Here is a 24,530-nt window from a genome sequence, read left to right as displayed (position 1 = left end):
GGCCACATACACACACAAAAATTATATATATATGGATGTATATGTGTGTGTGTATAAATAAATAAATAAATGTGTGTGTGTATGTATATATATTTCTTAGCATTTTTCCAGTGCTCCCCAAAGGTCCTCAGGCCTTTTAATGCTATGGATTTTGAGTTAATAGAAGCTTGTCTTTAAAAGAGTTTCCCTCATTCCAAAAGGAAAACAAATTATTTTGTACAAGTTCTTTCAGTGCTCTACAAAATTTCCCAGTGTTCCCCATCGGAAAAACTGGAAAAACTCCCCCCCCCCGCCCCCGCATCTCTAGCTGTGCCACAATCTAAGAATGAGCTCTCTGGATGAAGCTTACTGGTGGAACCAACAGAGCCCTCCAACTCCACCGGCTGGCTACTCTCGGCCAGGTGCATGTGTAGGTAACAGGAGCAGCTTTCATGCACCGAGCGGGGCAGCTGGATGCCCCTGTTCCAGCTAACGTCTGGCAAGGAGAAAGATATTAAAAGCTCCATTGAGATTTCCTACCCTGCAAACATCAGTGAGCACAATACATGGGTGGATGGTGCCAAGAGACCATGTTTGCCAATTCTATTACAAACTGCATTTTTTACAAAGTTATGCTCCAACAGACTGTTTAATTTAAAATATTAGAATGATTCATACACATAAGGCCATTATGATACAGCATATACGTTATCATTGGTATGTAAATAATTAAAACAGAACTCTTTAAAGTACACTTACTTTTATTGTAGCAAGTTGCAAGTACACCTTTATCAGCTGGACTGGCACTTATGTGCCAGATTTCACCAACTTGATGGAGGAGAACATTTTTGTTTATAATGTTATTTTCATCATCAAAATCTATTATGTGAATCTACAAATACAATAAAAAGCCTGTTACAACATTATATGCTTCAGACAATGGTAGTTATAAATGACAACTGTGCAAAACAACAACTGTGAAAACAAAGTATGAATTTTTACCTTTCCCCCCAATATTGGTAGAATTTTAATCACTGAAACAGCAGCATGATTGAGACAGAATGACAAATGTTGCAGCATGCTCCATCTTCCAATGACAATTTGCAATATCAGAGACTGGATGGAGATTCTTTAACACATAAATTTTGCCATGGCCCATTTTTGTAGCACAGGATGCTGCCTGAGTTTCACTTGCTCCATTGCCACCATCTTAGTATGGGGTGCTTAACACCACTATTCATTGTATGCTTAATCAGATAAAAGTCCCACTGAGTTCAAAGGGCTTTTTGCCCTAATAAGGAAGAACAGGTTTGAGTAAGTGTCCTTATGTCATCTTCTGCATGACATCTAATGTTGGTCTGGGCTGCTTTTGTTGTGAATGAGCCGGGGGGACCTTTGGACTGATGATCTCTCCTCTTTACTCCGCTTTGGCCAAAGCCTGCTAACAAAAGATGTCTGCTTTTTCAGCATTTTGTCATTATGCCCAAATAACAAACTATAGTTTGCTTTCTTTCCTACAAACCAGGATTCAACCAAAGCCTGGTATGTGCTCCTCTCTATCAATACCTGTCCAACGTGATCATCAAATCAGGATACTATCCCCCCATCACTTGATGTAGGATGTCATGCGCGTTCGCATATCCGAATTCAACAGGAAAAAATAGTCAAAAAAATAAGAGAATACCTATGAAGAAACATGGATTTCATGTGGAGAGCTTCTATTTAAGATTCATGGAATCGCCATCCTTGATTACACATACAGATTCTCAACAAAGGTAGCCCAGAATAAGTCCACATAGATTCCATGTAGAAGGGTACATAAAATGACAACGCTTTCTCAAGAACACGGCTGTACGTCACGTGGCACTAAGGTCGTTTTAAATGATTGGGAATTTCTTCTGAGCAAACAACAAACTGTGCTGTTAAGCACCACATAATGCGGTGGCAGTGGAAAAACTAAAGCTCAAACAGCATCCTATGCTACACAAACAGAACACAGCCGCATATGTCTGCTGCAGAATATCCATCTAGTCTCCATTAATAAAAACTCATATTGGAAAGATGAGGCAAGTTTGTTAGCCTCCTGGGTATCATCTAAAGGGACAGAAAGGTAACAGTCGTGTTGCACCAGAACAGAAGGCAGAGTATTGTCGAAGGCTTTCACGGTCAGAGTTCATTGGTTCTCGTAGGTTATCCGGGCTGTGTAACCGTGGTCTTGGTATTTTCTTTCCTGACGTTTCGCCAGCAGCTGTGGCCGGCATCTTCAGAGGAGTAACACTGAAGGACAGGACTGTCCTTCAGTGTTACTCCTCTGAAGATGCCGGCCACAGCTGCTGGCGAAACGTCAGGAAAGAAAATACCAAGACCACGGTTACACAGCCCAGATAACCTACGAGAACCAAAGAAGGCAGAGTATTTCTAGAACTATCCCCCCAATAAGTACTGTACATGCAGCTTAAGTAAAGTACAGCATTAACTAAACCTTTCATATTACTTAGCATGCCTTTAATTTCTTCAAACCATAAGAGTCCCATCAGGGTTTTGTCTATTAGCCTCACTGCCTCTCCCCCCCTTCTATTTAATCTGATCTGAAATTAAAAACTAAGTACTGGCTAAAAACAAAAATAAACGGGGGCAGAGAGAAAGAAAGAGTATTTTTTTCAGGCCAATGCCCTCAACAAATATAAGGCATAGATCACTAAACAACTGCTCGCTTTTCTAGCTATAATCACATGGGATTCATGTACACAATCAGGTGTCCAGAGACAACTCGTTTCCATCTCCAGTTTGCTTACACAATAAATGAGCTCAAAGCAAGCCGGACGCTAGAAGAGCATCCAGAGACAGATGTTCTTGCAAGCTTGTTGTACAATGTCTGCCTAAGCGAGATGCCTACAACACCGAGGGGAAAAACATACAAACAAAAACCCTTTCTGAGTTTGGCCTGAACAGAGCAGCATTTTAAAACAAAATCTTTGCCGAAAACACTGCAGAGCAGATTGCACAGGCTGGCTGGTTCATCTATATGCTTCCAGCCTTCTCTAAAAACGGGAAGCCTCACGTTGAAATTATGAAGTAGTCTCCTTGGCAGTGAAATTGATTCCCTAAAGGTGAGCTACAAATCAAAATTCAATTTGCTCTACCAACATGTATTATATGCCCCTACCAACCATATAAAGAGGGTCATTCAACATATAAAGCAAAAGAGCCTTCTGCCCTATCTCAGGTCCCTCAAAGTCAGACACTGCTGCTTTCTTCTCCCCAGCGCGATGATTCAGAACCATATCAGGCTCTAAGGACAAGCGTTATTAAATACAGCATGTCATATTTTCCAGGGGTTTTTCTTATTATTATTATTTTCTGTACCCTTGTGGATATGGGGGCATGGAAAGCATTAAAGGTGAGATGAGAATGAGGTGCACAATTGAGCTTTCTCAGGTTGGTCAGCAACATCCTGTGGGAGGGAAAGAAGTCAAATCTTTCATTTCTTGGGGTAAAATTCTCTTCACAGCATGCCCAAAGGCATTTTTTGGCACTTGCTCCTGACTTCACACAGATTCTGTTCAGAGATTCGCCCTTTCATTTCAGCACCACAAATTTCTAAGCCTCTCAAAACCCATTAAGGTTAACGCTTTGGCATACATTTAGCTCCTATGTGTTAAGCTAACTCCTGAGGTCACACAAAACAGATTCTCCATATACTGAAACACAAGCACTTACGGGGTGGGGAGAATCAGAAAGAAAATGAGATGATTTTAAGAAAGAAATGGGATGACCTGACTACTTCCCTGGTCTGCACTGGATTTGTGGGGTCTGTGGTATCATCTCACCCACAGCATTTGGATTTGTGGGGTCTGTAGTATCATCTCACCCACAGCATGCAAAAACAGCTGTTCGCTTATCCTGACATGTCTTTATGCATGCATTTTAGGGAGCATGTTCAGCTCCCTCCTTTTTCGTGTGTAAGAAAACAGGAGACCTGCATCTGTGTATTGATTTTCGTCGGCTGAATGCGGTTACCCAGACTAATGCGTACCCCCTTCCCTTGATTCCAGATCTACTCAGCCAATTGAAGGAGGGTCGTATCTTCACAAAGTTGGACCTGGTCAAGGCTTATTACCGAGTGAGAATTAGGGAGAACGACGAGTGGAAAACCGCCTTTTCTAGTTGTTTTGGAATGTTTGAATATCTGGTTATGCCATTCAGATTGAGCGGCGCCCCTAGAGTTTTCATGCAAATGATTAATGAGGCGTTACATGACTTGTTATTCAAGGGAGTAGTGGTGTATCTGGATGACATTGATTAATTCTAAAACACACAAAGAGCACGTAGAACTGGTAAAAGAAGTGCTACAACGTCTTCGGGAAATCAACTGTATGCCAAAGTTTCTAAATGTGAGTTCCATCAAAAGTTCCTGACTTTTCTGGGATATGTAATTTTGCATCAAGGCCTAGCCATGGATCCCGAGAAAGTCAAGGTGGTGTTAGATTGGGAGCCGCCAACCACACAAAAACAACTGCAACAGTTCCTGGGGTTTCGCAAATTTTTATAGAGGGTTCCTCCCCAACTTAGCGCAAGAGGCTTTGCCAATAACAAATTTGTTGAAAATGAAGGGGAAGGGCCCTACAGCCACGCTGCCCTCATCCCGGTTAGACTGGACGGCAGAGTGCCAACAGGCTTTTGATGCTCTGAAAAGACGATTCACCACGGAGCCTGTTCTTAAGCACCCAGATACTGAACAACCTTTCATAGTCCAGGTAGATGCTTCTGATGTAGCAATGGGAGGGCCTTGTTACAAATGGGAGAGACAGGCCAGCTTCAACCTTGTCCTTACTTTTCTAAGAAGTTCTCTCCATCAGAGTTAAATTGGCCCATTTGGGAGAAAGAGGCAGCAGCTGTCAAACACGCTCTCACTATCCGGAGACATTTTCTGGAGGGGGTGGAGGTTCCTTTTGAGGTCTGGACTGACCATAAGAACTTGGAGACATTAAAAGGAACACGTAAGCTGACCGCCAAACAGGTACATTGGGCGGACTTCTTTTCCAAGTTCCGTTTTGTTTTGAAGCATGTTCCAGGCAAACAAAATCAGTTGGCAGATGCATTATCTCAACTGCCCCAGTATCAAAGCAAAGTAGATCGCCCCACAAACTTGTTATTCACCCCGGAACAGAGGGGGGAACAACCGGGAGTGGCTATACTTACCCGGTCCCAGACACGGGACTCCCCCCCTCCCCCCCATTAGAAGGCTTACCGGACACTTTCAAATCTGCCTTGGCTCAAGCTTGTCTTGAGGAGAAAGCCGCGAAGACTCTGCCTGAACAAATGATTCAACGGGGGGAGTTCTGGTTCAAAGACAATAAATTGTATGTTCCAGTGTCCTTGCGGTTTTGTGCAAACCGGTGCCAAAGTAGCGGGGCATTTCGGTTTTGTGAAAACCCTACACCTTTTACGCAGACAATTTTGGTGGCCAGGAATGAGAACGAATTTGGACTCCTTTATCCGCAGCTGTCCTACGTGTGCTACAGCCAAAAGGGTAATGGGGAAACCCCCAGGACTCTTAAAACTGTTAGAAACACCTTCAGCCCCTTGGGAGGTCATTGCCATGGATTTCATCACAGATCTTCCTCCCAGTCAGGGAAAGTCAGTACTTTGGGTGGTCACAGACCTGTTTTCTAAACAAATACACTTGGTCCCTTGCACAGGGCTTCCCGCAGCTCAAAAACTGGCCCGATTGTTTGTGTCACATATCTTTAAATATCATTATTTCCCGTGCAAAGTGGTCTCTGACAGAGGATCTCTGTTCGTAGCTAAATTTTGGAAAACGTTCCTTAAATTGGTGGGGGTTGAACAAGGGTTATCCAGTGCTTACCACCCCCAAACAGATGGCCACACTGAATGTGTCAATTCAGTTCTGGAATGTTATCTGTGTTGTTATGTGAACTACCATCAAGACGATTGGGTGGATCTCTTGCCGTTTGCTGAATATGCTTATAACAATGCCGCCCATCAGTCCATGGGCTTTAGCCCATTTCAAGTAGTCTATGGTAAAGACTTTGGACCTTTTGGAAATGTAAACCTTTCTGGGGAGGGGGAGAGTACCGAAGTAAGTGATTGGGTAGACGTGGTACAAAAAAACGTGGCCATGGTTGCAAAAGAATCTTGAACAAGCCAAATGCAAATATAAGGAACAAGCAGACAAACATCGGTCACCTAGCTGGAACATCAAGGTGGGGGAGCAGGTATATCTGTCCACTAAAAGCCTACGCTCCCTACGCCCTTGTAAAAAACTCAACGAAAAGTACATTGTCCCCTTCCCAGTCTCTAGACTCATAAATGATGTCACTGTGGAACTCAGTTTGCCGAAATCCCTTAGAGGCATTCACCCTGTGTTCCATGTCAGCTTACTGAAATGGTACATGCCAGGTCCAGAATGGCATCCCCAACCTAAACCCGAACCCCCAGTGTTGGTGGAGATGGAGGAACATTTCGAGATCTCCAAGATTTTAGACTCTCGGTTTCAGGGTAAAGTCCTTCACTACCTAGTCCATTGGAAACACTTAGGCCCTGGGCATGATGAATGGGGTACCCAAACGTCATGTCGCCGCCCCCCGCCTGATTCGCCTGTTTCACGAATCCTATCCCCAGAAGCCACGCTCCATCTCTGAAGGGGGGAGGGCCCTGGGGGGGGGGCAGAATGTCAGGAGGTCGGTCTGATCTCTGGCTTATGCTGGTTCTTGAGTCGGCCTTGCAGCTGGCTTGGACTCTGACTCTCTCTCAGGGGGAGTTGGCGCCATGCCACGGCCTTGGCTCTCATGCTTCTCTCCTGTGTACAGCTTCACTTTTATCAGTTGTTATGACTCCTTTCCCTCCCTTCCCTAAGAACCTGTTTCTAGAGATGACTTCACTGTTTAGCCTTTTCTGCCTAGTGAGCTATGTACCTGTAAGCTTGCTGTTTGGAAATCACTAGCAACTTTTCCTGTGTGAAATGCAGTCAGCTTCTGTGAACTGTCTTGTGCTCTAAATAAAGTAGCATTGCTTAGGATGCCTGCCTGAGCGTGTTTGCTTATGGGATGCAGAGGATGGACTTCTGAGCCTGACACATGGTCAGATAGGTAAACCTCCAGAGAAGGATTACAATGAGACCTAACATATGGAGATGGGTTAGAAGACTCCTAGAGCAAAGTTTATAAGCAGCAGTTTAAATTTACATACACACACAAGCAAAGAAGTAGTTGTAAGCAGAAGGGTCCAAAGGCCATAAGATGCCAGAAGTACAGGAAATGATATAATCTATACATCTAATAGCGATGAGTGAGCCCCATCTGCGGATACCTAAATTGGATCGGGACCACACAAACACTAAACAGATTCTTCTGAAAACTTGGGGTACTCCCACCACCAGGATGTGCTCTGGACCCGACCACGGTGGCAACAAATGCCTGGAGCGACTCCGGGCCTGGCTACAGCAGTGGCAGCCATGGTGGATGCCTGCAGCTGTTCTAGGCTCAGAGCAGCTCCCAGGCACTTTCTCTGGGCTTAAGGTAGGGGGGGGGGGGGCCTGGAGCCTCGATGTGGAGGGAGATGGGATTCCCCCAGCGAGTCCCACAGGACTCCCACTTGTTACTTATAATTCAGATGTGATCAAGAAAAGTACAGAGACCATTCGCAACAACCCAGGAAACAGGCCCCGCAACAAATCCAGATACTAACTACATCTCCATATCCACTTAGCCAACACTATTACAAGAAGCAGAAACATCAGCCATTTGGGGCCACCCACTTCTGTTCTCCTCAAGGAACAATGACTATGAAAAAGAATAAGGGACACAAATCTAATATGGGGGGGAGCAATATTCAGAAACCAGCACAAAGATATTTCAAGGGCTAGGAAAGATTTTTAAGTGTAAGGATATGTCACTGGCAACCAAGATCAAGTTAATTCATGCCATAGTATTCCCTATTACTATGTATGGGTGTGGAAGTTGGACAATGAAGAAAGCTGACAGGAAGATTCCTTTGAAATGTGGTGTTGTAAGAGTGTTACGGAAACTGTATACCGCCAGAAAAACAAATAAATGGGTCCTAGATCAAATCAAATCTGAACTGACCCTAGAAGCTAAAATGACTAAACTGAGGCTATTGTACTTTGGTCACATTGTGAGAAGACAAGAGTCACTGGAAAAGACAATAATGCTAGGAAATGTTGAAGGCAGCAGGAAAAGAGGAAGACCCAACATGAAATGGATTGACTCTATAAAGGAAGCCGTTTGCAAGACCTGAGCAAGGCGGTTAAAGATAGGACGTTTTGGAGGACATCGATTCATAGGGTCACCATGAGTCAGAAACGACTTGATGGCACTTAATACACACATATCATAATGGGGAGGGAAGGCAGCATGGTACAACCCAATTTCATCAGATCTCAGAAGCTAAGTTGGGTTGGCATGTGGTTGGGAGACCACCGAGGAAGGAAATGGCAAACTACCTCTGCTTTTCACCTGCCTTAAAAGCCCCTTGATGGGGTCGCCATAGGTCGGTTGAAACTTATCAGCACATACATATATTGTAACAGAATGGTTCAGGAAGGTGCTTTAATAAAGGGAACAGGTCTGTGGACTATTTTACTTTTCATAATACGGTATGTATTACTTTGCTCTCACTGCATCATTTTCTGCTTATGAAATGCAGAAAATGATATTACATGTCTTATACTTAGTTTTTAGATTTCTGTAATTCTACACATATTCAATTGCTTATTAGTTGTTTCATCCTGTTGATCGCATTGACTTACACTGTGCAATCTGCCTTGAGTCTCAATGAGAAAGAGGGACTATAAGTAATGTAAATACATAAAATAAATAATTATTAACAAATATTTGGGTGCATCTATTGAGATCTGAACAAAGGGCAATGGATTCCTCAGACATAGCAGCTGTTAATCACCTTAGCAAAACTGGGGAAATTATGTTACGGCCCAGTCAGTACTTGTCCTAGTCAGAATCTAACAAACTAGCAACAAGGCTCAAAGGCAACCAGGCAGGCAAGAATAAGTTTGGCAGGATCCGGAGGGCTAGGGATCTCTACAGGGCCTGGAGAGCCAGATCTTAGCAATAAGCTACCATACACACCAAAGCACAAGCTGGTTGTTAAGAAGCTGAACAAGCAAAGGCTGGGACTCAACTGCAGGATTATATAGGGATCCTGCCAAGATCTAAAGAGCTGCATCCTCCTGCTGACAGAGGCCGGAGTGCGGTAGGCTCCAAGCTACCAAGTGTGCACTCCTCTGCCTGGGCCAGGTTTCAGCTCTAGCCCGCCACCTTCTCTGTTCCTGGGATCCTGGAGAAGATTCTAGAGGTGGACAGGTCCACTCAGGGATTTCCTGGCCTGCTAGTTGCAAGGGCAAGTGAATGGGAGCCTGCTGATGGAACTCCCCTGGAGCTTTTGTAGTGCATGAAGCCTTGGACATAGCGGGAACCACAGAAAGCCCCTTTTCCTATGAGAAATCTTCTTCCCAGGTACAGACTGGGCTAGGGCAAGCCTTGGCACTATTACTATAAATCATCTTTGCACTTTTCTTGATTACCTTTGAATTTTACATATTATTGACTTGGATCCCATGAACTGCCAGTATAAGATGCTGACAGTCTGGGATCTGCCCTGCCCCTTGGAAAGTTTATTCCCAGGGTCAAGGGACTCATGCATGGCTCCACAGGACAGGCAGCTGTAGCAGGGAGGGGAAAGGGAAGGAAACCTTTCTGTCTCTTGCATGAGCACTGCGCTCCTCCTAATCTAAGTCACTACTGTAAACTAAGCAACTAGTATAAGTCACTATCCTAGATGAACTACATTTAACGCCACCAAAATAAAAGTGTCCTACAATCCACATAAAGCTTGCTGAAAGCTTCCTTGAGAAAAACACCACAGCTTTTCAAGCATATTAGGGGACAGAAAGCATATTAGGGGACAGGGCAGGTGACAAGCAATTTACAAAGGAGACAACACAGAGAACTATTACAGAAGCAAAGAGTAGAGGACTGCCCAAAGAGTTTAAACTGATCACTTTTTTATCCCTTCCTTACTCACAGGTATGGAGGCTCTGGCTTACGCTGCTGGCTTAAAGAGAGGAGAAGTCGATCATGTGAAAATTAATCTGCAAAGAGATTTTTTTATTTTCCAACAGTTCAGCACGTTATCGCCCCCTCCTTAGAAATCCCAACCCTTTAAAAACAAATGCCTCTCTCTTAAGCACGATTACAAATATTTTAATTGTTATTCTTCATTCACCACAGATAAAGGTTAGTTGTTGAAACACTCTGACAAATGCTCTAACAACCAACATTTAAACAGCAGAGGCCCCAGATTTCACTCCACCACGTTTTCCATATTACTGCTTAATGAGCAGAATGCAACTCTTTTTTTTCCCTTCATGGTTTATCGCTTCAAACTTCTTTAAGGGATTCCACCCATGCCTGCCCGCGAGTTAAAGCCTAGTTAAGCACTGCAACCCTGATGTCAAGGCACCATCTGCCAAATAGTGTTCCAAAAAAATCACTATTACCTGGCCTATATAGAGACTTGGGCTGCTAAATTAAGCAATAACAATAGAGGCTCATGACACTTCTTGGGGATTAATCACTGACAGAGGAGCTGATAGCTTCTAGCACAGCCAAAGGCCATTAACCCCATCAACTCATTAACACCCCTTGCAAGTGCCCTGCACCTCAATTATTAATGCTGGCACACAGAAGGGGGGAGGGAGAAGGGGAAGAAGCCATTGCTGTGGGTGTTTTGGTCTTGGGAGAAAGTCAGATTTTTGCTCAATCAGGTCTTCTTTGTACAAGTTTTAATGGTACAGAATATTTTAAAGGCACATATCTATCTACTGCCAACACAACTGAGCGCACAGAGCTTTCTTCACGTATGTCGACTGGCCAGCTGTTATAAGAGTACATCTACACATTGTCAGGGAAATACGGCTGCTGCCAAGACACAGCATTCGCATGTTCCTTCCTGCTAGAGAGAGCTCCTCTACCCATAACAATGCTGCCAACGTGCTCCCCTCCTAGCAAATGATATGAAGAAGGGGCGAGGATATGAACAATGTGATGGCATCACTTGAAAAGAGGAGGGCTATTAGCTGCTGTGGGATCTCATTGTTGACAATGCCTCATGCCTCCAATAACATCAATTTCTCTAGTGCATCCTCACCTTTCCTCTGAGGAGCTCAGAGCAGAATATATGCTTTTTCCTTATTTTTTTTATCCTCACAACAACCTTATGAGGTAGGCTAAGCTGAGTGTGTGACTGGCTAAAGGTCAGCTACCTAGCTTCATGGAAATTTGGGGATCTGAAGCCATGTTTCCCAGAGCTAGGCCAATACCCTAACTACTACACCACACTAGCTCACATGGTGTTTATGGCGGCAGATTTACGCGATATGCCTAGGAGTAAGCCGAATACGTTGCTTGATTTTCACCTGAATGTATCATTCTTCTTGTAAAAATAAGTACGTTGTTTTCATTGTGATTAGAAGGCCTAGATGGACAAAATTCAATATTTTATGCATGGACGTTAAGTGATGAGTGAGTTGTACAATTACGACCCTGCAGCCGAGGGTAACAATTTGGGAAGCCCAGGTTCATCTCCCCACGCTGCCATGGAAGCTTGCTGAGTGACCTCAGCCCAGTCACTCACTCCCAGCCTAACCTAATTCACAGGGTCATTTGAGGATAAAATGGGAAAATTTTGTAAGCTACTTTGGTCCAGGACATAAATACTGCGAGGAGGTCCAAGACTTAAATAATGAAAGCCAGCTTGAAACTATCTGGGTAAAAATTAAGGGGGAGAAAAACAGTGATGTCATTGTGGGGGTATATTATAGATCCCCAAGTCAGACTGAAGAGTTGGATGATGCCTTCCTGGAACAGATGTCTAAGCATTCAAAAAAGAGAGATGTGGTAGTGATGGGAGATTTCAATTATCCTGACATCTGTTGGAAGACAAACTCTGCCAGGACAATAAGGTCCAATAAATTTCTCACTTCCCTTGAAGACAACTTCATTGTCCAAAAAGTGGAAGAAGCAACAAGGGGAACAGCTATTTTGGATCTGATCTTAAACAATAATGATGACCTGGTTTATGGGGTGGAAGGAGTGGGAGTGACCATATTCTCCTGGAGTTTGTTATACAGCAGAAAGGAGAAGAAAGGAGTAGCAAGACATGTATTCTAGATTTTTAAAAAGCTGATTTCAATAAATTTAGGGAACTACTGGGGATGATCCCGTGGATAACAATACTGAAAGAGAAGGGAGTGCATGAAGGATGGGAATTTCTTAAAAGTGAGATATTGAAGGCGCAACTTATATCAGTTCCAATGAGGAGAAAAAATGGTAGAGGTTGGAAGAAACCAGGGTGGATGTCTAAAGAACTTTTGGTTGAGATAGGATTTAAAAAGGGCATGTACAAAAAATGGAAAAAGGGGGAAATCAACAAAGAGGAATTCAAACAAGTAGCCAGCATATGCAGGGAGTAAGTCAGAAAGGCTAAAGTGCAGAAAGAGCTCAGGCTTGCCAGGGAAGTTAAAAACAACAAAAAAGGATTTTTTGGTTATGTCCATAGCAAAAGGAAGATCAAGGTAACGATGGGGTCACTGCTTGGTGAAGACAGCGAATTATTAACAGGGGAGACAGAAAAGGCAGAATTACTTAACACCTTCTTTGTCTCAGTCTTCTCCCAAAAGGGAAATAGTGCTCAACCTGGGAATAATGGAGCAGAGGATGCAGTAGAGGAATTACAGCATAGTATAATCACAGGGGTGGTACGGGAATACCTGGCTACTCTTAATGAATTCAAGTCTCCAGGACTGGATGAACTGCATCCAAGGGTGCTAAAAGAACTGGCCAAAGTGATCTCAGAACCACTGGCAATAATCTTTGAGAATTCCTGAAGAACAGGAGAAGTTCCAGCAGACTGGAGGAGCGCAAATGTGGTCCCCATCTTTACAAAGGGGGAAAAAGAAATCCCAAACAATTATCGCCCAGTCAGCCTGACATCAATACCAGGTAAGATACTAGAGCAGATAATTAAACAGACGGTCTGTAAGCACTTAGAGAGAAATGCCATGATCACTGACAGTCAACATGGGTTTCTCAAAAATAGGTCATGCCAAACTAATCTCATATCTTTTTTTGATACAGTGACAAGTATGGTAGATGAAGGGAATGCTGTAGATGTAGTGTACCTTGATTTTCAGTAAAACCTTTCATAAAGTCCCCCATGATCTTCTTGAAGCAAAGCTAGTAAAATGTGGGCTGGACACTGCTACTGTCAGGTGGATTGGTAATTGGTTGACCAACCGAACCCAAAGGGTGCTCATTAATGGCACAACTTCATCCTGGAGAGGAGTGACCAGTGGAGTGCCACAGGGGTCTGTCTTGGGACCGGTGCCATTTAACATTTTTATAAATGACTTGGAGGATGGAATAGAGGACATGATAATTAAATTTGCAGATGACACCAAGTTGGGAGGGGTAGTTAATACCCCAGACAGGGTCAGAGTTCAGAATGACCTTGATAGACTGGAGAGCTGGGCCATAAACAATAAAATGGGTTTCAATAGGGAGAAGTGTAAGGTACTTCACCTAGGCAGAAACAAAAGGCACAGGTACAGGATGGGAGATAGTTGGCTTGACAACAGTACATGTGAAAGAGATCCGGGAGTCTTAGTGGACCACAAACTGAATATGAGTCAACAGTGTGATATGGTGGCTAAGAAGGCCAATGCAATTCTGGGCTGCATCAAAAAAAGTATTGTGTCTAGATCAAGGGAAGTAATACTACCACTGCATTGGTCAGACCTCACTTGGAATACTGTGTTCAGTTTTAGGCTCCACAGTTTAAGAAGGATGTTGATAAGTTGGAGCCGGTCCAGAGGAGAACGACCAAAATGGTCAAAGGTCTGGAATCTATGCCCTATGACGAGAGACTTAAGGAGTTGGGTTTGTTTAGTCTGGAGAAGAGAAGGTTAAGGGGTGACATGATAGCCATGTTTAAATATCTGAAGGGATGACATGTTAATGAGGGAACTAGCTTGTTCTCTGTAGCTTCAGAGACTAGAACATGGAGTAATGGATTTAAACTAAGAGAAAAGTGATTCCACCTAAACATTAGGAAGAACTTTCTGACAGTGAGGGTGGTTTGACGGTGGAATGCCCTGCCTCGAAGGGTGGTGGAGTCCCCGTCTTTGGAGGTCTTTAAGCAGAGGTTGGATGGCCATCTGTGATTTTGGGATCCTGCATGGCAGGGGGTTGGACTGGATGACCCTTGTGGTCTCTTTCAACCTTGTGTGATTTTGTGAACCCAGCATGCAAATCGGTAGAACAAAACGCTCACAGCATCATACGAAAGCAAAAGAAATGGAGGAAAGCCCCTCTTTAGACATGCTGACTTTTCATGTATCAGTTTTATTTTGATTTTGTGATTTTGATTTGTGATTTTGGTGATTTGGGTCCTGACTAGGGAGAACAGTGGGGTATAAATGAAGACACCAACGACAACAATGCCAACAACAACAGCATTGTTTACCAAACTGGAGGACAAATGGAAGGAAAGAAGGCATAGAAACAAGAAGGCAAAGGAAAACAGAAGAAAGCAACAGGCAGAAGACTGCAAAAAGTGAAAAACCAAGAAGGTGGGCAAAAATAGGATTAAAAGGGGTCAAGAAAAGAAGGAGTAGAATTCAGGGGACAGAGTACAATCATAGACAATTTTTTGGTTACAGTAAAGTGAAAAAAACCTGCTTGCTCAACCTCAAACACAGGTATCCCCTACAGAAACACACACACCCTGACATATAACCCCCGCAAATTATAAAGACAGTGCAGGTTGTAAATCTGACCTGAAGTACCTTAAATATGGATTCACCTGCATGAATAAATCACGCAGCCTGTCCAATTCCACAATGTCACACGGCTTCCACCATAGTCTTGCAACTCAGCCCCCCCCCCCCCCAACTATTTGGAGTCTAAAGGTGGGTCCTGGGTCTGGAAAGGTGGAAGAGCACTGAACTACCGAGTGTTAACCCACATTCCTCCCTTGGTGTAATATATCCTTCTTTAGCTGATGAGTTATTATCAGCGCAAACAAGATTCTTCTTTTGTGGTTACAGCTTCACAACTAAACAATGTTCATGATTCCACACAATATTTTTAAAATGGCACACTGAGATTCAGTTTGGCAAGGAAATATCATTATCCTGCTAAAGGCTTAAAGAAAAAAAATCCTGATTCTATTTTCATACAGCTTTTAGACAAGTTTACCTGATTATCATATTTAAGAGACTGTGTTCCAACCAAAAACCGTATTGCATCTGTTTCCGCGGTCTGGGGTGTTAAAGCTCGTGCCTAAGGGGGGAAGAATGATAAAAATACAATCATATCCAACACATTTTAGTATCTTGGAACATACAGGACAGCAGATACCAAGGACAGTGTTTTGACATTTAATCCATCTGTATTTTGACTTCCTTTTTGTATGCAAGTTCTTTGTTACAAGGATTATTCTGTGGGGGGTTTTCCTGGTGCCTCTACCCCTCCTACTTCCTAAAGGACTTTGGTGGGCCCACAAATGTGTCATGCTTCAAGTGTTAGACTTCCACAATTTTTTACCTATAATTACAACCATCTTTCACTTTTGGGAAGCAGACACAGAGATTATTGAGTGCAACTCCATACTGCAAATGATTATAAAGAGCAAGTGAAGGGAGCTCCAGAAGAAACTAGTCAAAATACATGTGCCACGTACATTTTTTTCACACAAAGAAACAACCTTGTGAACAGCAAGCATTGTTGTTACTTGGAACACGGGATCTTGGAATAGTGAAAAAAAATAGCACTATCTTGGACCCTCCAAATGGAGGGTTAGTTTCTCTGTCAAAATACACGCAAATGACAAAAGGAGGCTCTGACCTAGCAGGACGTATACCACAATCTATCTGCCCACCTTCAAAAGCATCACAGCTTTATTGTTTCTATTGCAGCAGGCTCCCTCGGCTATTGATCCCCCTACAATTTCTTGAAATATAAGTAGATGAAATTGAGTAGCTTTGTTGACAAACACACAGAACTCCTAATCAAATCATCGTACAAATGCAAATCAACAAACAGATAAAACTAGGTGGATTTCCTACACAGCAGGGACGATCCCTTACCTCATTCCAATAACTAAAGGTTTCCTGGAAACAATGGCAGCTATAATATTAGACCTGAAGCACAGCCAGTAGAGCTCCCTTGACAGAACAGAACCTTCTCATCTCACCTCTCCTCTCCCAAGGCAGGCAACAACTCTAGCATGCTGCTCCTAGGTGACTGGTGACAGCATGGAAGCAAAGTGGACATTTGCTTCAGTAGATGTCCCCCGCCCTTCCGATTGCAGAAGAGTCTTCTATCAGTGAATGATGACTTTTAGATACTATCCGTATACATTTTGCAGTGGAAAGTAAAATGGGTGACAGTTGTCAAATTCTGCAAGTTGCTTGGTTATACCCACATTGGCCTCAGAACAAAACGTGACTTCGTAAATGCAAAGAAATTGCACATGGAACACTAGTTTCCTCCATTAGCTCTACCTGCTGACTTGTGCTGCTCCTTTGGGGACTTCAAAACACTTAACAATATTGTAAAGAAAAACAGCGTTGCACTTACCTGTAACTGTTGTTCATCGAGTGGTCTTCTGTGCAGTCCCACATGGGAACTGCACTTGCACAGGCCAGGCCAGCCTGTGCAGTCCCATGCGGGATTGCACTGAAGACATGACAACAGGGTTGCACTTACTTGTAACTGCTGTTCATTGAGTGTCTTCGTGCAGGCACGCATGGGACTGCGTAGGCCGGCCTGGCCTGCGCAAGAGCAGTACCCATGCGGGACTGCGCAGAAGCCACGAAGATGAACAATATTTACCATCGAACATTTCAAATACCACACCAACTCTACTGAGAGGGACACAGTTTATCAATGAGCCTCCCTGAGGCCATGCACAAAGGCCCTTCCCTTATTACATCTGCAACAGTCCCTTTTGCATGGTTTTTTTTGCAGACATTACAGAATTGTACAGATGCTGTAATTATAATTTCGGTGGGTGTCAACTGGTTTCATGATTGATGTCTATTCTAGCCATTAGGCTGGGTTTTGGTTGTTCAGTACTTATTTTAGGATTTTTTTAAGGTGCTATTAAACTCCTAAACCTTCTTTTGAAGCAGGTGAGATTTTTTTCCAGTATAAATAACTAATAGGTCCCAGAATTACACACAAAACAGTTACTCACACATGACAAATTAAGAAGAGCTGTCTGGAGAAGGAAACTAAAGGATATATCGGGGGGGGGGGACACAAACCTTGTAGTAAAAATATAATCAATTAATTATAAAGAACTAGGATTTTCACTTGACGCATCCAAAAATAGCTGATGCAAACATGAATTATGTACACGCATACAGTGAAAAAGCTAGTATGCATAGAAAAATACACATCCTTTCAATAAAATTCAGCTGCTGCTTTGTTTCCAAAAGCTAAGCACTATTCACCATGAAGCATGAAGGTATACATGGCTGCTAAGCCTGAAGATAACAAAACAATTAACAAAAAATTGTTTAAGTATTTGTTTAAAATTGAATTCTAGTTAATATATTACTCTTTTCCTCAGGTGATGGATTTAGAGGATACTTTAAGGCACCTGCTGTACTGAGCAAGTTACATCAAGACTGCTGAACACTTTTAGTGGCCAATTTAAATCTTGGAAATGGTTCTAGTTCCGAAAGAGTGATTTACAGCTCTTCAACCTTATATGGATGCATAAAACTAAGATGATTTCTAGGGTGCTCCTTCTGTTTTCTGATTATACGTTAAATCAAGCTTCCCCTTCAAAAAGAAGACACAGATATGTAGACATTCTTGGCATCCAGATAAACTGGCTGCCCCTAATGTTATTTAGTTGAATCCCACAGATGTATTTTAAGATTTATTGGAACTTGCTTCTATGCAAAGTAGTGTGGCTTACACACATGCGGGGTCCTGGAGAGCGCAGAAGGTAATGCTGCTGCCACCAGAGGCATTCTTTATAATCAGATGTTGCAAATATACTTAGTAAGGCATGGATAATTTGGGAGGCATGGAGAAGGAAAGCTCACACAACCACTTTCACCCTTCTTCTTCATGTCCTCTTACATTACCCAAGAGCATTTTCACATGGGGTGGGAGCCTTTATCGAGCCCTACTGGTACTCTCCATGCAATGGGACCTACTAGTAACCTTACTGTACTTTCTGGAACCCATTTGCACCGTAGTTTCCCCCTTCCAAGCATAAATCATAAAGGAATTTCAACTCAGTTGACAATTAACCGGTTTACAAGACATCTCATGGCTGTTTTTCATCCTATACATAGGCAAAGCCTCCACTGGGCTCCTTTCTAAACTGTCCCTCCTCCTCGCTGGTTTTGTGAACCACCTGCAAGAGAGTTGGACTCCAATTTTGGATCCCACAGTTGAGAACTACTGACTGTTATCCAGCAATCCGTTCATGGAATGTGCAGCTTTGCCGTATACTTCTTCCTTCCTTCAGCCATGTCTGACCTCCAGAGAAATTACTCTCTGGGTCATAGGACCCTTAGGGAGGAACAGCTGCATGGCTAAGGGAGCTGGAGTGAAGAGGGCAGAAATTGGGACGTCGTCTCTGCTCCCTCTTTAGCAACTGCAGCTCCACTGAAAGGGCAGTCTCACCCCTTTGTCTTCATCACTCCAGCCCCTCAACCCGTGTGGCTATTTATCCACATGGGTCCAGTAACACTCTGAGAGAAGCTTCCTGAAGATCAGAAGGAGCTACAGGAACAGAGAGGAATGTGGGAACCCTCCCCATGCTTTCCATGGTTGGACATGAGCCCCTCCCATGACATCAACACCTCCTCCTTCTGTCTCCAACTCATTGACTAGATTGCTAATTGTTTTCATATAGGATGAAGTGCTTTGGAATCCATTATGTATAAGAAAAGGCGTATGAGTAAAACCAGGTTTTTAAATGTAATTGTCATTTAGGTTTAAGGCAGGAATTACCTCTTAACTAATGTGCATGCGCCAATTACAGCAAAGCTGGGAAGCAAGGAATCCTTATGCCTGCTTTTGTTATCAAAGACACTTTGATGTAATTGGAAACTGCCACTTATAAGGGCAGATAAGTGGCAGACACTCGATGTAATTTAACTAGTCCGTTGACAACCATTGCAAACTTAGTACCCTTGCAGATTCTTGAGTGCCATGCTATTAGCTCAACTTATGCATCGGTACACAAGAGCGTAGCAAGCATTCAGAAAACAATGTTCAAAATTCAAACACACAACTATTATTTACGTTAACTAGAAGAATCAAAAACATTTCACATACTTAAAAGTGCAGCAACACCTTAGTCAAATATTAGTCATATTCGCACTGAAGCAATGTGGTACAGAGCCCAAAGTTCAAAATAAAGTTAATATATTGCACTATGGTCTTCAAAATCTACAACCTGTTAATTTCCCCAATACAATACTCCAAGACATCCTGAAAATATATTTAGCCATCAAAGAAGAATCTTAATGGCAACGTATACATACTAGAAGAAAACATTTTCTACAGTTACTTGGAACAGTCATTAAAATAAACTTGAGAATAAAGTTAGTTAAGTACTACTTATTAAGGAAAGAAATCTAAGAGGATACAACGTAAAATAGAAGGACTTAAACATCTATGTTCCATTTCTTTCCAGCACTGAGCCACTAGATAATGTTAGACTCATATATGGTTTATTAGCGAAAGACATACTAACCTAAAAACTCATTTAATGCTTCTGCTGTCTGTTTCTTACATGCAATTTTAAATATGGCACTAAACTGTTCATCTTTTTCCTATTCCAGGAGTCAGGAGGAGAAAGATTTATTAACTTGACAATTTCATTTTTATATAATGTCAGTCTGAAGTCAAGCTGGTAGGATTTAAAGTCAACAATAAAGAAGTCTATGGAACATATATCCATACTATGCCCACAACAGAGATGTCAGAATTGAGTGTAGCTCAACTAGGACAAAGAACACTGAAGCACACCAAAAGGGCAACATCAGAAAACAGAGGTTATGGAGGATGTTCTCAAAGTACTGGGATGTTCCAGAACATTAAAGGTACTTATCTTCAAACAGAAGTGTTATGGGGGGGGGGGGCTATAGCTCAGTGGTAGAGCAGATATATTGCATACAGAAGGCTCCAAATTCAGTTCCTGGCATCTCCAGCTGAGGGGTCTCAAGAAACAGGCACTGGAAAAGACCTCTCTCTGCATCAGAAAACCATTGCCAAATAGGATAGCAAATAATACTGAGGTAGATAAGCCAATGTAAGTTTCATATAACTAAATATCAACATCTTGGAAGCCAGTTACCAAAGCTCTCCTACAAACTGTCCTATGAGAAACAAGCAATTTGGATGACTGTGGTCAGCCCTGATTCAGATATAGGCATTCACTTAAGAAGCTCTAAGCCTCTAGTTAGATTCCCTAGTTAGAATCTAAGTCTCTAATTAGATTCCCTAGTTAGAATCAGGCCTGACCAGGGTCATCCAGAACAAGCTAAAACCCACAGATAAGTAGTTCACAAGCAAGAAGTCCCTTTTAAAAAGAAGCTCCTAGTCAATTCAGATTCCCATATTTATAGGTTTTTAAAATCATCTTCTAACAATAGATAGGCTGTTCCACTTGAGAAGGGCTCACATTCTTGGCTAACAGATTATCTTACAACTTTAACACTATACAAAGTTACCTATACTGGAACTATATTAAAATTGTCAGGATAAAATGTACCAAGAATGAACTAACAAAAGGTTATTACAAGTTTCTCATACATGTGAATATATTTTGGTCCTCAATCAACACACCCTATCTTTCAACAGTGTCTTCGCTTCTGTGAAGCTGGACATTATTGCCATTCTCAAGATGCTTCTGCATCTGGGCCTCCACACATTGTATGCATTGATATGGGTTAGACTGTTTCTGATTTGCAGAAGGCCATATAATTGTGTTACTCTTTGTTTTTTTCCTCTTTCCAAGGCTATTCTGTTCTGGGTTTCTACACTCCCTTTGGATTGTTTACCTGAAATGCTAGACCAACTCTGTTTATGGTGTGCAAACATCCTCCATGATCTTTTTGGTCAAGTCCAGTAACTGATCCACTATATACTTGGCCATATCCATGACTGTAGCATAACTCAAACCATCTTATCTAGAAGCACTTGAGAGCTCCAATTACAGCATATGACAGTTCCACAACCCACCCCCGTCTAAAATGTGTATAGATGTATTCTGACCCAGCCTAGGAAGCTGAGGAACTGAAAAACCCTTCGTTAGTATATGTCTGAATATGGCACACAAGAGGATGATATGAATTATCAACACATAAACTGTTTTATTTTACTCTTGTGGGAAAATGGTCGAGTCAGACTGTCAGGGAGGTTTCAGGTTTAAACTTGTCAGGTGAAAAGGCAACAGTAATGAAGAAAACTTCCTATAATTACATACAACAGATAGTTTCTCACAAGAATGTTTTGTTCTACCCACAAGTGTTTGTAATTGTTGAGAGAGATACTTGGCTGTCACTCCTTAGAGAAACAGGCATAAGCTTATTTGACACAATTTCTAAAGTCTGTGAAGGCAGAAACATACACTCGGGATCCAATTTTCCTTTTTTAACACTTGATAGGGATCACCCCTTTTTCTTTGGAGCTGTTTCCCTCAGAGAAGGATTAATGGTTTCACTTCCCTATTTCAGGATCCTCCTCAATCCTACTCTCCTCCACTTCTCCACTCCCTAGCAGCCAACCTCTGACTGCCACTCTCCCAGGTCAACACTAGAATTTTTTTTTTTAAAAAATCTTTCCATCAGGGTTCTCAGACGGGTATAAGGCATCTGCAGTTAGCTGTCCATCATACAGGACAAGGCAAGATGATGGTACACTCGGAGTGTAACAGAAGCTTGTGTGACAAAGGTGCCATTCATAGCTCTTGGCAGCGATGTAGGAAGGAAAATTTTACAACGCTATATTATTCTGTGGGAAAATGTCCACCCCATGGACCTAATAACATCAATTGCACCATCGTGGGCTCATCCACTTGCACATCACAAAAATTAATATTTGCCATCACAGGTCAACAATGTCTACACAGGACAAACATGTCAGTCTCTGCACGAGAAAAACAATGAATACAAATTAGACATCATAAATCATGACATTCAGAAATCAGTGGAGGACTACCTCAGTCTTCCTGGACATACTATTACAGACTTGAAAATTCACTGCTCTACCAAATATATATTAAAATGCTGAATTAGAACTCATCAAAACATTAAACACTAGGGGCGCTTTCACACAAGCCAAATAATGCACTTTCCACTTTCAATGCACTTTGCAACCGGATTTTACTGTGTGAAATGGCAAAATCCACTGGTAAACTATCATTAAAGTGCCTTGAAAGTGGACTGAAAGTGCATTATTCAGGATGTGTGAAAGGGCCTTACATTTCATCCAGGCTTTAAAGTGTCACTGGACTCTTGTTTTATTTGAAGCTACAGACTAACTCATCTAGAATATGCAACTTTAAATAACCCTGAGGAAAAAATATAAGATGGCAATAATTATAGATGCACGGGGGGGAGGACACGAGATAAAGGCAAAGCATAAATATAATGATTGTAAGCCTATTATAGGGCCCCGTGGCGCAGAGTGTTAAGCTGCAGTACTGCAGTCAAAAGCTCTGCTCGCGACCTGAGTTCAATCCCAACGGAAGTTGGTTTCAGGTAGCCGGCTCAAGGTCGACTCAGCCTTCCATCCTTCCGAGGTCGGTGAACTGAGTACCCAGCTTGCTGGGGGTAAAGGAGAGATGACTGGGGAAGGACCTGGCAAACCACCCCGCAAACAAAGTCTGCCTTGGAAATGTCAGGATGTGACGTCACCCCATGGGTCAGGAATAACCCGGTGCTTGCACAGGGGACCTTTACCTTTACCTTTAAGCCTATTATAATAAGGCTGTTAATAATGACCGTAATAGTACATTACATTTTAATGTTAGATGAATTCATAATGAAATCAAATGTTTTATGTGCACCCTTGCAAAGTATGTAACGGTATATAGCAGTGCATAGTAAGTAGTTATATCACGTTGTGCTGTCTTTGTGATATTGTATGTATTGTAGTTTTAGTATGCAGCATATAGTGTGAAAAATATTTTTCCCCCTCAAAAAAATCGCCTATGCAACTTGTGACACTGAAAATGAAGATTTCATAATAAACCATAAAACTTATTCAAAAAGAAAAGAAAAAGGACATAAACTCCACAACCAAAGCAGAATAGAATCACCCAGATTTGGCCTCATAAACCTGATGGACAGTCTCGAAGCTGCTCTTAAGCTTGCAGAATGCAAATGAGCCCCCTCCAAAATCCCCTTACCTGGAATTCCAGCCCATAAATCACAGGCGCGTCATCCTCCATGGTCGGACCGACGCCGTTTCCCCAGTTCAACGCTTGAAGAGCCTCACCGCAACGGGAAAGCTACCGATGCCCCATCGAAGAACGAAAGCAAAGCGTGTCACAAACCTTACATGTCCCAGTTGGGCTTCCGTCTTTGTTCCGCTTCCGGGGGAAAAAAATACAGGGGGACGTAAGGGAGACGTTCGTTACGTACGGGGGCGGGGGAGAAAGGGGATGAGCTTAACAGCCAAGCGAGCTCTTCTCCGAAGGAACGACGGGAACGGGAACTCTACGTCGCGCATGCGCACCAGTGGAGCCCCCCCCCACCTTCGTTGCAGTGAATCGCAGGCGTCGCAGCAGCGGCGGCGGCGGCTGTCAGTTGGAGCCGGTGAGGCGCGGATCCAGATAAGGAGCGGAGTTAAGATCTCCTTTCAGTTCCCCCTTCCGAGGGTCTAGGCTAGTCTTTCTTAATTAAACAGTCCCCGGCGCTGCTACTTGTCCTGTGATGGCTTGTATGAGACTTTTCAAGCCACAGGTGAAATGGTTGCTGCTGGTTTTTTTGAACAAAAACCTGTGCTTGGGCTGTGACATTTAAGGCCGCAGTCGGTGTGTGTGTGTCGTGTGGTGGTGGTGTACAGAAAGCTGGCACGGGGAGGTGGTTGTGAATTTCCTGCATTGTGCAGGGGGTTGGACTAGATGACCCTGGTGGTCCCTTCCAACCCTATGATTCTATGCCAGGGAGAAGAGTAGGCTAGAAAACGTCTTCCTGATTAGCTTGTTTACTGTGTACAGAGTGGTTTTTAGAAATGATAGATTAAATCATGTCATTTCCTTCCTCCCCATGCAGTGCCAAGGGGAACAGTCCAGAGACAGATAGTAAATCATGAGAACCTACACTTGCGGTTTCAAATGGTGCAGCACATAATTTATTTTTTAAACATGCCTTCAGAAGTAGGTGCTAAGAGACCTTGGAGTATTCCCTATGGCGGCTCGTTGGTCTGAATTGGAAGATGAACGTGTAT

At 42.8% G+C, this 24,530-nt stretch overlaps 1 protein-coding gene across 1 annotated transcript in view; it reads right to left on the bottom strand.

Moving 5' to 3' along the window:
* Positions 1-23,537, bottom strand: part of EIPR1 (EARP complex and GARP complex interacting protein 1) — a 79,677-nt gene extending 56,140 nt beyond the window's left edge. The window contains exons 1-3 of the mRNA XM_056856365.1: positions 23,488-23,537; positions 15,297-15,380; positions 739-871 (exon numbers count right to left, since the gene is read on the bottom strand). Of these exons, the coding sequence (XP_056712343.1) occupies positions 739-871; positions 15,297-15,380; positions 23,488-23,529 (259 nt within the window). The 5' untranslated portion in view covers positions 23,530-23,537. The remainder of the gene's footprint in view (positions 1-738; positions 872-15,296; positions 15,381-23,487) is intronic.
* Positions 23,538-24,530: the final 993 nt, after the last annotated feature.

The sequence above is a fragment of the Euleptes europaea genome, chromosome 10, assembly GCF_029931775.1.
Source record: "Euleptes europaea isolate rEulEur1 chromosome 10, rEulEur1.hap1, whole genome shotgun sequence".
NCBI classification, from domain to species: Eukaryota; Metazoa; Chordata; class Lepidosauria; order Squamata; family Sphaerodactylidae; genus Euleptes; species Euleptes europaea.
Note: the sequence above shows the minus strand (reverse complement) of the source record. Positions and strands in the feature narration are given on the sequence as shown.